At 38.8% G+C, this 17,181-nt stretch overlaps 1 protein-coding gene across 1 annotated transcript in view; it reads left to right on the top strand.

The window, feature by feature from the left end:
- The first annotated feature begins 8,881 nt into the window (after window positions 1-8,881).
- The window catches only part of MROH9 (maestro heat like repeat family member 9), a 54,820-nt gene continuing 46,520 nt past the window's right edge, over window positions 8,882-17,181 (top strand). The window contains exons 1-4 of the mRNA XM_036755489.1: window positions 8,882-8,984; window positions 9,427-9,478; window positions 12,302-12,437; window positions 13,969-14,055. Of these exons, the coding sequence (XP_036611384.1) occupies window positions 8,882-8,984; window positions 9,427-9,478; window positions 12,302-12,437; window positions 13,969-14,055 (378 nt within the window). The remainder of the gene's footprint in view (window positions 8,985-9,426; window positions 9,479-12,301; window positions 12,438-13,968; window positions 14,056-17,181) is intronic.

Here is a 17,181-nt window from a genome sequence, read left to right on the forward strand (position 1 = left end):
GTGACTGTACCTTTTGAAATAAATATTTGTGTAGAAAAATTTATTTAAAGGCAATGCTCTTAGATTTCCTAGATTCCTTTAATATTTAGCTTTGTGTATGGGGGTCCTGGTCTAGTAGCAAGTACCTCCCTCCCTCTTTTATTCTTCCTTTCCCACCAGATGAGTTTTTGAGCTGAAATATAGAAAATTTATAGCCAGGATGATGCTAAACAAACCCAAAGTTAAGGTGAAACTTCTGGGAAGGGCTAAGAATCATAGTGTAGCCATTTGTATAGTGTGTAGGTATTTATTTCTTTAAAAATAAAAATTTATACACATATGCACAGACTTTTTGTCCTCAAAGAATTATCTGACCTATTGTCTAAAGTTGTTGTCTTGACACTTTTTAGTGTAGTATATTTCAGTCATGCCTGCCCCCTGAAGCAAATGTATGGGTGTTTGATATAGGATAAAAATCACAAACCAATGGGTCCTAAAGACAGTCATTAATTCTCATGGAGAGTGGGCAATAAGTGGAAAAAGTGCCATGCAATTGTCAAAGGCCACATTCCTTCACACAAGGTTATATAGTAGAGTGGATTAATAGCATATAGAACAAGAGGAATATAGAAATTCAGCAGTGGGATGGGGGAAAGCAAGCAACTGTATGCACACAGAAGGAATGAGTTATCATCAACTCCCACTTCCACTCAGAAAGTCCACAAGAACCAAAGGCCCTTCCATTGGTAATCTGATCCAGTGGCTTGGGTTATTTTTGAGAGATGATAGTGGAAGACACAACACGAAATCTTGGATGAACTAATTATATTTCTGCTCACTGTGATAGAGGTCTTTAGAATCTACCTATTTGGGTCTGGGGTGGAGTCTGAGAAGCAGGCTCTAATCTCTATAATTCTTGAAGCACTAGGAATTCCTGTTTGGAGACCTGCTTATTTTAGTTCATTAGAAGGTGAGGGAGTGGTGGGAGTGGCAGGGGCCGGGGAGCCAGGCATCTGGTCTCATTCATGTTAGAAGGAGATGCTATAATTGAGAACTGATAGCTTTTGTCTGAGAGTGTAGTTTGGAGGGATTCCCTATTTCTACTCCACCAGGATATTCGGAGAAACATAAGCATTTTTGTGAAAAAAGAAAAAGTGGAAAAGGCATATTCATATTTCACCTTAGTAAAATACAATTGGATTTATAAATTATTACAGGAACCACGTGGCAACGAAAAACCTCCCGGTGTCATCTAATTCTCACCAGTGCCACCTAGTGTCATCTTTCCCAAATTACAGGTTCATTTTTTTGATTGAATCACTACATTTTGAATAATTTTTAAAAGTATTATTAATAGCTAGCATTTACATAATAACCCTTTAAGGTTTACAAAGTATGTGTTGCAATGGTCTCATTTGATCCTCACAACTCTGGGGGGTTAGCTGCTATTATCATCTACAGCTTGTAGATGAAAAATCGGAGATAGGGGTTATAAGTGATTTTCCCAAGCCGGATTTGAATTCAGGTCTTCCTGACTCTAGATCAAGAATGCTATCCACTGTGCCATCTGCCTTTCTCTAGATACTACCAATGACAATAGCAGACATTAATTTAATGCTTTAACATTTACAAAGTGTTTTTCTCAGAGTGACCCTGTATGGTAGGTGAATATGAAGCAACTGCTGATTTCACACATTTAAACAGTCCAGCATATATAACCCTTTACTATCAATTGTCATAAATATAAACTTTGAGAAGCAGTGCAGCATAGTGGGTAGAGAACTGGCCTAACTTTAATTCCTTGCTGCCTCTGACCCATGTCCCATACTTGCTAGATTAACTTGAATACCCCAGAGTACTCTCTAAAGACTATAAATCACGTAGAGTTATGTAATTTCATCTATACTGGTAGAGGAAGTTCCTATTGATGAAATCACAGGTTTACATCAAACAAGACAAAAAGACTCTTAAATTGACAGTAGAAAAAGTTGAACTCCAAACCACTGAACAAGAAATTAGGATGCCCTATCATCAAGGGGAAGACAGCTAGGTGGTGCAGTGTATAGAGCAGTGGTCCTGTAGTTAGGAAAACCCTTCTTCTTGAGTTTAAATCTGGCCTCAGACACTTACCCTGGGCAAGTCACTTAACCCTGTTTGCCTCAGTTCCTCATCCATAAAATGAGCTGGAGAAGGACATGGCAAACCAGTCTGGAATCTTTGCCAAGAAAACCCCAAATGGGAATCGGATACAACTGAAACAAATGAACGAGAACCATCAAGAGGGAGTCACCTCTCAGTTAAGATCAAAGGACTAGGTTTTTCTATAAACATGGTTCATCTGAGATGGAAATATATCTTTTCTCCCCACAAAAATGGATACTTCAAACAAACTATTAATATGAAGTTTGTTACTTTAAAAACATGCCTGAACTTTATAAAGTATTGCCAAGCACAAAATTTTAAAATGACAACAAACTTTTAAAAACCAAAAAGTCTGATATAATTCCTACCTGTATGATAGCTCCTTAACCAATTACCACATTTTTATCTAGTTGAATTCAGAGGCCTTTATGGAATATCCCTCTGTGTTTCACTGTTTATCTTTTTGTTGCAGTGAATAAAGCAATAAGCTGGAAATCAGGAAGACCTGAGTTCAAACGCAGCCTCAGACACTTACTAGCTATGTGACCCTGGGAAAGTCACTTAAACTCTGTTTGCCTTGGTTTCCCCAAATGTAAAAAATAGGGATTTTACTCTTCTCTCTCTACACTCCTTACATTTCCTGTAAAATGGAGATAATAATATCCCCTCTTTCTCAGGATTGTTGTGAGAATTAAATGAGATATTTGTAAAGTACTTTGCACAGTGCGTGGCACAGTAGATACTTAATAAATGCTTACTTCCTGCCTTCTTTCTCTTCACTTTGAAAGCTTTTCCTGAGCATGGATCATCGTTATGAAGCTTTGAGGTTTCAAATAAGCTTATTATGAAATAATGGCCTTCCAGGCAGATTCCTTAATCTGACAGTGACTTCCTTCTCCTAATTAACCAATTAGTAAGCATTCATTAAGCATCTTCTATGACTCAGGCATTATGCTAGATGCTGGGGACACAAAAGATAACCATGATACAGTACCTGTCTCCAATGAGCTTACCTTCTTTCCAAAGAAACAATATGAACATATATATATATATATATATATATGTGTGTGTGTGTGTGTGTGTGCGCGCGCACATGTATGTGTGTACATATACATATATGAATTGGATACAAGGTGATTTCAGTGGGAAGGCCACTCACAGGGGATTCAGAGAAGGTCTCTTGTAAAGGTGGCTTTTGAATTTAATCTCAAAGGTGGTTAGGGTATTCAGGAAGTGGAGGTGATGAGAGACCTCATGCCAGGCATGGGGATCAGCCAGTACAAAGTCTTGGAGATGGGAGATGAAGTGTCCTTCTGCATGAGGAAGAGTAAGAAATCCAGTTAGACTGATCAGTAAAGGGTGTGAGAAAAGGAATGTTGTATAATAGAGCCCAAAAGGTAGGTTAAGGCCAGGTTGTAAAGGGCTTTATATGTCAAGAAGAGTATATATTTGATTCTAGAAGTAGTAGGAGTTAAACTAGAGTTTACTGAGAAGGGAAGGACAAATAGTATTTTAGGAAAATAATGTTGGCAGTTTTATGGATGGTGGAATGGATTTGGGAGAGACGAGCCAAAGAGAGCAACTGAAAGATGATTTCAATAGTTGAGGTGAAAAGTGATAATGGTCTGAACTAGTGTGGTGACAATGTGACTGGAGAGAAAGGGTAGATGTAAGGTATTGTGGAAGTAGAAATGTCAAGATCTGGCAAATATGGGGGTTGAATGAGGAGTACACTATACTAGTATCTACCTCTGATTGATTATAACTAACCAAAGAAACAACTTATTTACCATTTTATCTTCCCTACTTTTCTCTTGCTTCTTTTCCAAATTTGTCAGAAGCCAAAAGAGATACTATAATCATGTTGGAGTATCTTGACAGTACAAACAGTGCAAAAACCTGAACTGTTTTCATTTTCTATCTTCAAAGAAGAGAAAAACCCACCCTCTTCCTAAGTAGCATTCTAGCGGCTAACCATATTAGATGACACCTACATTATAATACAAATCTTTAAGAGAAATAATTTACCCACACCTCCCAAGAAAAGCCTCTATAGAAGAAAATTGACTCAAATACAAACTACTTTCTATTAGATGGACTTTATCTCTTTCCATCAAACGTTACTTTGGGGGGAAAAAGTCATCACTAATACAGAGAACTTGACAGAGCTTTTAAAATGAGATTTACTCGAACTTTGGGATAAGCCTTTATTATTCTCCATGATCCAGACTCTTCCCACTTTAACTAAGTTTTATCTCTTTCCTCCTTAGCTGACAATCTCCAGTCCTTACAGTCCAGGGTAAAATGGCGTCACTTGGTAAGTGAAATTTCGTGGAATAGTGCATTGTCAGGAATTGTCTGGAAAATATGGAGTAGAATAGAACTTACTCTTGCCTTAGAATATGGTTCCCATAATCAGTATTTAATATCTTCTTCATGTATATAGACAGATGGAGATGTAGAAATAGACACAGAGAGACAGAGAGATGATAGAGATAGATACATGAGAAAAACAAAGATCCTTTGGCTCTACACAACCTCCAAGTCTTCACTCTCTCCAATGCAACTACTAAGTCTCCTCTTCCATCCTTGGCAATGAACTCAACCACCACTAGCCCACATTCACCCAAAAAAGTGAAAAGAGTAAGGAGAACTAGAGGAAACAGAAAAAGGTTTAGGTAAGAAATGCCCAACCAGTACTTTAGTCTGCAAATTTTGGAATGGCATCCCACCTCATCCTTTCTTCTTAGGGGTCTTGGCTCCTTGGCTATAACAGAAGGCATAGGAAATAATTTTGGCCAGTACATCTTTAAGTTCCACCACATGACCTTTTGTTCACATTGTAAGGAGTTATTAAATGACACAAAAAGTGCCAAAGTGGGAATCAAATGACCTAAGTTCAAGTTCTGTCTCTGCTTCTTTCTGTGTGTTTCATCGGGATCAGGTAATTTAATATTTCTTGCCTTCAGGTTTCTCACCCATAAAATAGACAAAATTATCTCTAAGGCTAATTTTAGCTTTAAAACTATGATGTTATTGAAGCAGATGGGTGGCAAATAAATAGAATATTTGACTCAGAGTCAGGATGACCTGGGTTTCAATCTTGTCTCAGACTCTTACTATTTATGTGACCCTGGACAAGTCAGTTAACCTTGTTCAGCCTCAATTTCCTCTCTCTGAAGCAGGCATAAAAATAACATACCTACTCCACAGGGATCGAATAAGATAATATATGCAAGGTATTTTACAAGTCTTAGAGTGCTATATAAAGAGTAGCTATAATATTGTTGAAAAGGATGATGATAATGATGGTGTTGATGGTGACAACAATGATGATGATATGGTATCTTTTAAATGTTTCCTGAAGACAGTGGTTCTCAACAAGGAGATTATCTTGTAAGAGAGACTCTCCACCTGAGTTAGAGAGACTCTCCATCATGGATGCTCTACACTCGGAGAGTAGGTTGGCATGAATTATATGTTGAAATTAGTCGTGTCACTAATTAGTTACGTAGAGTGGCTGATTTGCATGGGTGGATGGATCCATCTTTAATCCATCCTCCACACAGCCACGAGGCTTTCTAAAGCATGCCTGACCACTCCACTTTCTGACTTAAGAGCCTTCAGGAGCTTGACATTTAAAGCCATCCACACTTGGGCTACAGCCACTCTTTCTATGCTCATTCCATATTATTGTCATACACTCTACATCCCAACCAAATGGCTTACTAGTGGTTCTCCAAATTTAGCATTCTGCATCCCACCTCCTCTTACTAAACATTGGCCATCCTGAAAGTCTAGAATGTGCTCCTTCCTCAGTCCACCCCTTTAGAATCCCTAGGTTTTTTTCAAGGTTCAGTACTGTATATGCACAAGGAAGCCTTTTCTGATTCCCACTAGTGGTTAGTATTCTCTTCTCAAATTATAATGCATTTGTTTACAGAATCTGTCTGTTTATAGCATCCCCAGAAGTATGTCAATGCCTTGAAAGTAAGGCTTTTTGGTATATATTTCTAGCACAGTGCTATCTACTGGCTCATTTCCTGGTGCCTTCAAATGTATCTAGGTCTTCTCTAGCCTTAAACAACCCCCCACCCTGAGTCTACTGGACCTTCAAGATTTGGCCCCCTCTCTCTCTGGGCCATGCAACTAGTAAGTGTCTGAGACTAGATTGGAACTCAGATCCTCCTGACTCCAGGACTGATGCTCTATCTGCTACACCACTTAGCTTCCCCTCTCTCCTTTTTTCTCAGTAAAACTAGAAAAATATGTGTCTACATGCATTGCCTCTGCTTCTTAACCTTACTTGCTGCTCAGCCCCTTGTAATTTGGCTTTTGAACTCGTCACTCCACTGAAACTGCTCTTTCCAAAATTAGCAATGATCTCCTAATTGCCAGTGGTGATGATATTTTCTAACTCCTCATCCTTCTTGACTTCTCTAAGGCATTTGAAACTACTGACTACTGTCTCCTCCTGGATAATTTCTCCTCTCTGAGTTTTTGTGATGCTATTCTCTGGCTTCTCCTACCTCTATGATTACTCTTTCTCTATCTCCTTTGTCAGATTATCAATTATATATTTCCCCTAACTGGATATACCCCAAGGGTCTGTACTCTTTCCCTTGGTGACCTTAACAGCTCCCATGGGTTCATTTATCATCTCTGCAGATGACACTCAGACCCATATAACCACCTCTCCTCATCCCCAGGAACCTATTGGAAATTTCCTACTGAATATACCATAGACAGCTCAGATTCAGTATGTACAAAACTGGATGTTATCTTTCCCACCTACCTACCTATCCGGTCCTTTTCTGAACTTTCTGATTTTTGTTGAGTGTGCCACCATCCTTCTAGTTACCTAGTTTTGCAAACTGATTATTCTTCCTCACCCCACATATTAAACCACTCTTGTCAATTCTACTACTCAATATTTCTTGTATCTGTCCCCTTCTTTCAACTCACATCATCACCAGCTTAGATCAGGTCTTTATCTCCTCTCACCTGGACAATTGAAATAAACATCCTACTTGGTCTTGCCTCAGGTCTCCCCCTTCTTTCATCCATCCTCCATACAGGTGCCAAAGTGATATGTACATTCTGACCATGTCACCCCACTGCTCAAAGAACTTTAGTGATTCCCCCTCTGTCACTTGACAAAGGAATACTTTCCCATCACTCTTCCCTCTGACTTTCTCTTGCTTTCAATTTTCCGGGGAAAAGACAAAGTCTTTTTGCCATTGAGGTACGTGCGAGGGAGATGACAATTTGACATCACTGTTTTGCCAAATTTAGTTTTAGCCTCTTCCCAGCAGACCCCTCCTTTACAAAGTTACTTGTTCATAAAGGAGGGGAGGGAACCGCACTAAGGCACAAGAAAGAATAAATCCCATTTCTCCATGGAGCCCTATTCCTGCTTGGAATGCATTCCTTCCTCCTCTGGCTTCTGGAAGCCTTAGGTTCAGCTAGGTGCTACTTACTACAGGAAGCCATCAATATGCGATTTCTCCCTCAGTTCCTCCTCAAATTACCTGTAGGGATGGGGGGAGGGGCAGTACCACCAGTCTTCTTGACTTATGTCCTACCACTGGACTCCCATGTCTGTGGAGGAGAGAGTGAGGCTGCTATTTGCCTCACTCAAACCCAATTCATGTGCAAGTCAGGACATCACTTGCATGATGTCATTGGTCCTCTTTGAGAATGAAGGACAAACAACAAACTTTTGTGGCTCTCTCTTACCTCTAGGAACAAATGCATTTGTCTACTTGTCATTTAAAGCCCTTTACAACCCAGCTCCAACCTATGTTTCTCATCTTATTCTATATTATTCCCTTTTATATACTGAATGATCTATGCAGCCTTCTTGAGGTTTCTCACATTAGACTATCTCCAACCTTTGGGCTTTTTTTTTTAACAGGATGTTGCCCAAACCTAGAATACACTTGCCCTTCCTGTCTGCTTTTTGAAATCTCTAGCTTCCTTCAAAATTCAGCTCAAACAACACTTCCTATGTGAAACTTTTCCTTATCACTCTATCCCCCAAATTACATTTCATCTTGTACTACTTAAATGTGTATATGTCCTTCTTCCTCTCTACACCCCATAGAACGTAAGTTCCTTGAGGGTTGGGGCTGTCTCATTTTTGGTTTTGTATCTCCAGATAGTGTCTGGCATAGTAGGTGTTTAATAAACATTTGTGGACTAATTGTACATAGTAGCTCTGTAATGAATGTTTATTGTATCAGAGTGAATTGAAAGCAACAGATTTTGTTGCCTGGCAAACACTGCACCTTCCCATCCCTCTTGTACCACATAGAATCCAAAAACCATACAATTTAGGACTTCACATTTGCTGAATAGTACTGTTCCCTATTCCATCTGTGCAGATCCTGTCTTTTTTAAATTCCTTGAGGTGGAGATGGCATCTCATACTTCATTCTGGGTACTCCGGTGCCTAGGATCCCAGTGGTTTTAATAAATGCCTATTAATTATGCCACCTTATGAATTTTTATAGCTGGAAAGTTTTTGCCAAGCTGGCTGGAATTGTATTTACTTTACAGTCAAGTTTTCTTTTATATTGAATAGAGTTTTCTTCCAGGAGTCAGGAAAACCTGGGTTCAAAGCCCAACTATAGATCATTCCTTGTTATGTGATCTAAAATGAGGGGAGGAATTAAAATTTAAATCCATGTAGTACTTTGAAGTTTGCATCTTATTTCAGCCTCTCAACAATCCTATAATGGTAAGCTGTATTACAATTATGATTATACCAATTTTACTGAGACCGCCAGAGGTAGAGGGTCTTGTCCAGAGTCACAAAGGTATTAAGCATCAGAGGCAGGGTCTGAACTCAGTCCTTGATGACTCCAAGTCCAGTACTATCCAGTATACCACATTGGACTAGCTATATAACCCCATACTACCTGTCTTCCAAGGTTGTTCTGAAGAAAATGTCTTGCAAACCTTAAAATGGTATATAGGCATCAGTTATTTTAACAACAACAATAACAACTGAAATTTATATGACTACAAAGTGTTTTAGATCTATTAGCTCATATGGGCTTCACAATAACCCTAAGGCATTCATACCACAAATACCATTATGATTCCCATGTTACAGATCAGCAATCTATGTTTCAAAGAGTTTAGATGACTTGTCTCTAGTCAATCTACAGGTAGTAATGCTCTCTCAATAGTCTCTAAGAAAGGAAAAATAGCTATTCTTTGTGTGATTAAACAAAGCAGTTATTTGATTTGACTTTTTCTGCAACTTTCAGGAACGTTTGAATACAGACATGTGGAATACGTTCTGTAACCTGCTGAGTCAGCAGACTACGATCTTGGCAATAAATTCCAGGTATATGATGACTTTTCATACCAGGCATAAAAACAACTTTTCTTCCCTGGACTTTCACACATGCCGATGGCTCATTAGCTATGTCTAGTTCCAGTAACTGAAGGAGAGGAGAGAAATAGAAGAATAGAGATCAGGGGTGTGCTGATAAATCTTTAACAATCAACTCCTCAAAAATGTATATACAATATACTTTTAAGTTTGATCTGTGCCTCTAACATCTTGTCCATCACTTTCTTAAGTCTAGACAATTAACAAAACAGTGAATCAAGCCCTGATTTGTAGTTTGCCCATTTCCTAGGTGTAAATGCCCACCCTGGAAATTTAACAATTGCTTGGTTCAAGCAGGTTCCAGCATACCCTTGATACTAATCCTCAAATTTAATAGGAATAAACATAGTGTCCTACACTTGAGTTAAAGGAAAATTAATCGCATATATACAAGTATGCATCTCTATGTGTGTTGGAAGTAAGGAGAGGATCATGATTGAATGTGTAAAAAAAAACTTTAGGGTCTTTTGTTGGCTGAAAACCCCAGTATGGGTCAATCATGATGTGATGCATGAGTCAATGAATGTGAAATTAGTTGCATTATTGAAAATACAGGAGTATGATATAATTGCACTATATTCTTCCATGATCCTACCACATTGTGGAATATTGCATTTAGCTCTTGGCACTGCAGTGGAAATTGAAAAACCAGAGCAATTCCAGAGAAGGGAAACCATCATGGTAAGAAGATTCAGAACTATCTGGGAAAAATTAGCTTGAAGACCTGGAAATATTTAGTCTGGGGAAGAAAAAGGATTTAGAGGGGATGTAATCTATCTTCAGATATTTAAAGGTCTGTGTCATGTAGAAGAGGAGTTACATTAATTCAGCTTGGTTCTAGAGATAATAGGACAAATGAATGGAAGCTATAGGGAGGCATATTTTAGTTCAACATAGGAAAGAACTCATCAAAAATTAGGGCTTTGCAAAAAACTAAATGGGCTACCTGAAGAGGTAATGAGTTCCTTAATACTGGATGTTTTCAAGCCAAGGCTAGAGTACACTTTCTCAGGAATGTGAGGCATGAGATTTGTAATTGAGATGAGTAAGTTTGGACTATGTGGTCTTTGAGGTCCCTGTTGGATCCAGGGTCTATGATAAAAAAGAATTACAATTTAAAAATTCATACACTATGGTTTGTTTGAAGCTCTTAGCATATGAATGGCCAAACAGCAAAGTTAGAGCCAAATGAGATTTTTTCTGAGATATACGTGAAGATCTTGAAGTAAGTATAAAGGGGGAAATGCTATCACGAATTATATTAAGGTAATGATTAAAAATGAAAAATTCCATTTTTGTCTTTTTTTTGGTGGTGGGGGCAATCAGGGTTAAGTTACTTGCCTAGGGTCACATAGCTAGTAAGTATCTGAAGTTGGATTTGAACTCAGGTTCTCCTGCTCCAGGGCTGGTGCTCTATCCACTGTACCACCTAGCTGCACCCCCCCCCCCGCAATCCTATTTTTATAAGAAAGTAAGATTTCAAGTATAAATGAATAATACAAATGTTGTCATTTCTATTCAATAAAATCATTGCTTTAGGGAGACCAGTTTCCAAAACAAAAGAGCATTTATCTTATTCACTTGTTGGAGATGGATGAATTTTTTGGTCTGATTGCTTCTGTTTGTTTTATAGTATTTCAGTTAGAAAAACTCTATCCTGAGCTACAAACTCTTTCCAAAGCCCTATGGGTAGATAGGCAGGTTGTCCTCAACCGAGGGACGAAGACCCTGATCCCACTCCTGATACCAAGGTCTCTCTGATGCGACTAGAGCAAATCGGAACAACTGAGAAAAGCTTGGAATGTGCACAAAATGTGTGGATCAAAAATGGAAGAAGCAAAGAAACTGTGCAAAACCAAAGGGCTTAAAAGAAGTGACCTCAGGGGCAGACCTCCTGTCATGAGACTGTAGCTCCCTGGCAAAACTCTCTTCCTCCCTGACCCGATTGTCCCCCTGCTTCCTTCCACTATCTCTGAAAAGTCTCCTATTCAGGATTCATTTGTGGGAACAAACACTTGCCTATTACAATAAGATATGATATGATGTAACATAATGTAATGATCAGGTAATAATAAAACCCTCTAATAAAGTGAGATAACATCAATCATTCACCTATTTATATGAAATATTTTAACAGAGACCAGTTGCATTGCTCAACTACATTTAAAGAAACTTCATTTTGGTTGTTTGTTGTAGAGATTTTTTTTACTTTGGTTTTGGTTTTGTGAGACTAGGTCTTCCTATCTTGCCTAGGCTAGAAGAGAAGCAATCACTCACAGGCCTGCTCAAAATTCTGGTTGGCATGAGTGCCTTAGCCTGCACTGGACTGACCTGGGCTGGTTGGCCCTTCCCTAGGCAGCCTGGTGGCCCTCTGCTCCCTGAGATTCACCATAATAGCATAAGATTTAGTGTAGATATCTGATAGGCTTTAGTCCTAATATAGCTCAGAACACCTGAGTTCAAGCAATCCACCAACTTCAAATTGCCCTCCATCAGGGATTATAGAGCCCAGCTTTTATGGTGTATTTCTAAGAAAGATGCCCTATATTAAATCATTAGTTTTTCTTTACACATAGTAGGCACTTTAAAAAAAAAAAAGTTGTGCCGATATTGGCAAATGGTCTTATTGAACAGGATTAAATTTCTCCTTTCCTTGTCATTCAAAGAAGATTCTACTTCAGGTCACAACCCTACCCAATAAATGTGTTTGTCCTGATCCCCAAGTGATCATACTAACAGATTAAAAGTGACCAAATGCTCTCTTTCTCTTCCCAGCTATGTGGATCCCTTACAGCAATTTGAAATGCAATTGAAGACAACAAAGGAATGCTTTAAAAATGTGTTCTCCATGCCCGATATAGAAACACTAAAGGAAAGACAAATGCAGTCAGACGACCTAGAGGACATCGAGGTAGCATTTTATAGTATTGATTCATTATGGATGGAAAGAGAAGTGGATGGGGGAAAGAGACGTGTGTTCTACTACCATCTCAGCCACAAACTAAGTGACCATGGGCAAGTCATTCCATCCTCTGGGCCTTGTGTTCCTTAATTGTGAAAGGTGGACTTTGGGGGAGAGGGAAGCTGCATCCAGGGGATCCCTTCTAAGGAAATGTCCTAGAAACCACAGAGGCTCTTCATTCCTTTGGCCGGATGTGGTTCTGCTTCCCTTGCCCAAAATCATTCTCTTGGTGGCCACCTTTCTCCTGGGGCTGAGAGAACATCTGGCTTCCATTCTCAGATGTGCCTTAGACAAGGATTGGTGGTCACCAAGTATACCGCCCTGAGGCCTCTTCAGTAAGACAGGGAGATGGGTGCATTGGTGAGTTCTACATGGCAAGGATACAAAGCAAATGATGCTGGATTTTGAGAATGATGTGGATTCAAGTTATATTGTCATTCTTTAGTCATTTTCCGTTGTGTCTGACTCTTCATGACCATATTTGGGGTTTTCTTGGCAAAGATACTGGAGTGGTTTACCTTTCCCTTCTCTAGCCCATTTTACAGATGAGGAAAATGAGTCAAAAAGGGGTAAGTGACTTGCCCAGTACCACACAGTTAGTAGGGTGAGTCTTCCTGACTCCAGGCCCAGCACTCTACCCACTGTGCCATCTAGCTGCCTCAAATTATATATCAAATAATAATCGTATATCAAGGGAGCTAGGTAGTGCAGTAAGATAGAGCATGGGGCCTGGAGTCAGGAAAAACTGAGTTCAAATCTGACCTCAGACGTTAACTAGTCTTGTGACTCTGGGTAAGTCACTTAATCTCAGTCTCGGTTTCCTTGTGTAAAATGGGGATAATATCATTTAATATGCAGGGGTGCTGTGAGTTTCACACAAGATAATGTTTGCAAAAAGCACTTAGCACAGTTCCTGGCCCACAGCAGGCCCTGTGTAAATGCTTATTTCCATTCCAAAATCCTGTCTCTCATTATCATTTAACCTCTCTGGGCCTCAAGTTCCTCACCCATAAGATGAAAGTGTTGGACTAGATGATTTCTAAAGTCCTTCCTACCTCTAAACGTACTATCCAATGAGTTTACAATCCCCACTCAGTGACTGGACAGGAGAGGAGCAATGAAAAGGCAGACTAGGTGGCTAGAGGAGAGCTTGGTGGTAAAGTGGATGAGCAGGGACAAGCTAATTAGTGAAAAATGCCCAAGATGATTGGAGCTGGAGAAGAAAGAGGTGGCCTGGGTGAGAAAAGAGAGTTCTCCAGTCCTTTTGTTTCTTCAGTATCAATCAATACCCAGTGTGGGGCTTCTGCCTTAGGCTCATCTGTTACAGGAAGGGTGGCATTGGCATGAGCATCTCCTCCACTAGAAGACAGTGTCATCCCTGGATCCCAACTCCTGCCCAGATTGTGACAAATACAAACTCATTCAAGGTGTGATTTTGCCTAAGGCCATTTCATAACTCTGCTTTCCTTTTCTCTCGCAGCAACTGTACCAAACTATTTTAACCACCTTTGAGGACACACTTCTGATCTTGGTATCAAAAGACCTCTACAAGCTACAGCTCTTAAGGGTAAAGTAGGCAACCTAAGAAGGGTGATTTATTTCTATTTAGCTCTTGAGCAGAAATTGGAAGTTTATGTCATGTGTCTGTCCTTGCCCCATCTCCCTTTTCCTTTTAATTTTCTGGTGGTGACTCTCATCATCTCTAGAATTGGGCAGAAATTGGGTAGAAAAAAGGGGAGAAAAAGGTTTAGCCTTTTCTATGGAAATAGAAAACAAGCCCTGGTTTCACATCCCACCTCTGACAAACCTTAGGTGACCCTAGGCTAGTTACTAAACTTCTCAGGGCCCTTGGTGACTCTGTAAGAATCATTTGCAGAGGGTAGTGACCTGCACCTGGAAATTCCCTATATAGTACCAAGAAAATCATAGATCCAGTACCTATCCCTATAGAAAATGAATAGAAATAGTAAAAAACCACAAATTAATGTCATTGATCCTTAAAGTAGAATAACAGTCCTGTTACTGGTTACTGATACTGGACTGGTTACTGACACTGGAACCAGTATAGACTCTTTTAATATGTGTACATAGGCTTGTTTTGATGGGTTAGGAGTAAGGATATTCTATAATGTAATCTGCAGTATCTTCAAATTCCTGTAATAAAGAACCCCTTTATAATGGCACTCAATTATATTGTCATTTAAATGTAAGTTTCTTGAGGGTGGAGGACTGCTGTTTTTCATCTCTGTGTATACTGTGCCTAGCACAGTGCCTTACACACAACAGGTGTTTAATAAATATTAGTTGAATTGAATAGACTTGAATAATAACTCATTTCTTATCAAGCATTTTGTGTTACAAAGGACTTTCATCTTTTTAGGACAGGCCTATGAGGGTGGCAGGCTAAATATTATTAGCTTCACTTCATAGATGAAGAATTGAAATCTGGAAAGAGGCTAAGGGCCTTGCTCAAAATCACACAGCTCATCAGTGTCTGAGCTAGGACTGGAATCCAGATTCCAAGTGACAAGTTATTATCCTATGCTTTTTCATGCTATATGGTGTTTGTGTACATATGTGTACATATATACATACATATATATTTTATGGGCAGGTAGGTGGCACAGTGGATAGAGTGCCAAGTCTGAAGTCAGGAAGACTACTCTTTTAAGGTTCAAATCCAGACTCAGACACTCTGAATTCTGTTTGCCTCAATTCCTCATCCATAAAAATGAGCCAGAGAAGGAAATGGCAAAGCATTTGCCAAGAAAACCCCAAAGGGGGTCCCGAAGAGTTGGACATGACTGGAAAATGACTGAACCACAAAATATATTATGTAGCACATAGTAGGCACTTACTCTACACATACATACACCCTCTCAAACAAATATATGTGTATTTGCTTGCTCTTTCCCTCCAGCATACACAGAGCTAGTGAAGCCAGAGTGGCCCCATATCATGGCTAACAACCTATACGTCTCCTAATATTTGACAATGCCACCTTTGTTAAATACCCCAGAGTGTCCCACCTCCTTTATCCATGTCATATCCAGATGCAGAATCTTGGGCTGGAAATAAAATGAGATAGTTCACATGTTTAATCATCTCCGTAAGTGGGATAAACTTGAATAAATCTTTGTGAAGGCCTCAAGGGTACTTTCTTGTTTCCTAAGAGGATCATCTTTAGGAATATTGCTTAAGCTACCACAAGGAGGCAAGGAGTAGAAGTTGATGTGGATTGAACTAAATGAATGGGAGAAAAACTGCTTATCTAAAAAAGGGAGGGGGAACAGATTTTAGGTAAATACAGATTTTAAACCATGTTATATGTCAGTAATTATCAAAACTACCTGGTACTGGCTAAGAAATGGAAAGGTAGATCAGTGAAACAGAGTGGACATACAATACACAGCAGCAGATGATTATAGTAACCTGTTTGGCAAGTGTAAAGCCTTAAATATTAGGGATAAGCATTAATTATTTGGTAAAAAAAATGTTGGGGAAGCTGGAAAGCAGTATGGCAGAAATTGCTTATGGCATTTATCAAGATAAGGTCAAAATGGATACATGACCTAGATATAAAGGGTGATATTACAAGAAAATTAGAACATGAAATGTCTACTGAACTTATGAATAAGCAAGAAATAAAGAGCATTATGAGATATAAAATGGATAATTTTGATTAAATTAAAATTTTTGTACAAATAAAAACAATATAACCAAAATCAGAAAGAAAGCAAAAATGGGAAAATTTTCTAGACATTTACTCAAATAAAGGTCTCATATCTCAAATAAAATATAAATATCTTCATCAAATCTATAAGAATATAATTCATTCCCCAATTGATAGATAGTCAAAGGATATGAATAGGCAGTTTTCTGATGAAGAAATCAAAACAATTTATAGCCATATGAAAAAAATGCTTTAAATGAACTTTGAGATACTACCTCACACCTCTCAGATTGGCTAAAATGACAGAAGGGAAGGGGTAATAGAACAAATGGTGGGGAGATGTGGAAAAATTAGATCACTAATTTACTGTTGGTGGAACTATGAACTAGTTCAACCATTTTGGAGAGCAATCTGGAACGATGCCCAAAGAGTTTATCAAACTGTCTATACCCTGTGATCAGCAACGCCACTATTAGGTATATTTCCCAAGATGATTAGGGAAAAAGGAAAAGAACCTGCATGTTCTAAAACATTTATAGCAGCTCTCTTTGTGGTGGCAATGAACTGGAAACTGTGGGGATGTCCATCAATTGGGGAATGGCTGAACAAGTTGTGGTATATAATCATAATGTAATAGTACTGTGCTATAAGAAATGATGAGCTTGATGATTTTAGAAACAATATGGAAAGGCTTGAATGAAGCAATGAAGAACAAAATAAGCAGAACCAGAAGAACAATATATACTTTAAAAACAATGTTGTTTTAAGAACAATTTTGAGTGATTAAACATTCTAAACATTCATTTTGAATGTCATAAACAAATCAACTACAAAGAACCTATGAAGGAAGATGCTATCTGCCATCTGCCTCTAAAGAAAGAACTAATAAATAGAAGTATGTATAGTAGGGTTTTACATATGCATATATATTTACATATATATATTCTAATATTAGCCATCTCTAGATCAGGGAGGGCGAAAGGGAAAAATATAAAAAGTGCACAGCAGAGACTAACAGAA

Source organism: Trichosurus vulpecula, chromosome 4 (assembly GCF_011100635.1).
Source record: "Trichosurus vulpecula isolate mTriVul1 chromosome 4, mTriVul1.pri, whole genome shotgun sequence".
Classification (NCBI taxonomy): domain Eukaryota; kingdom Metazoa; phylum Chordata; class Mammalia; order Diprotodontia; family Phalangeridae; genus Trichosurus; species Trichosurus vulpecula.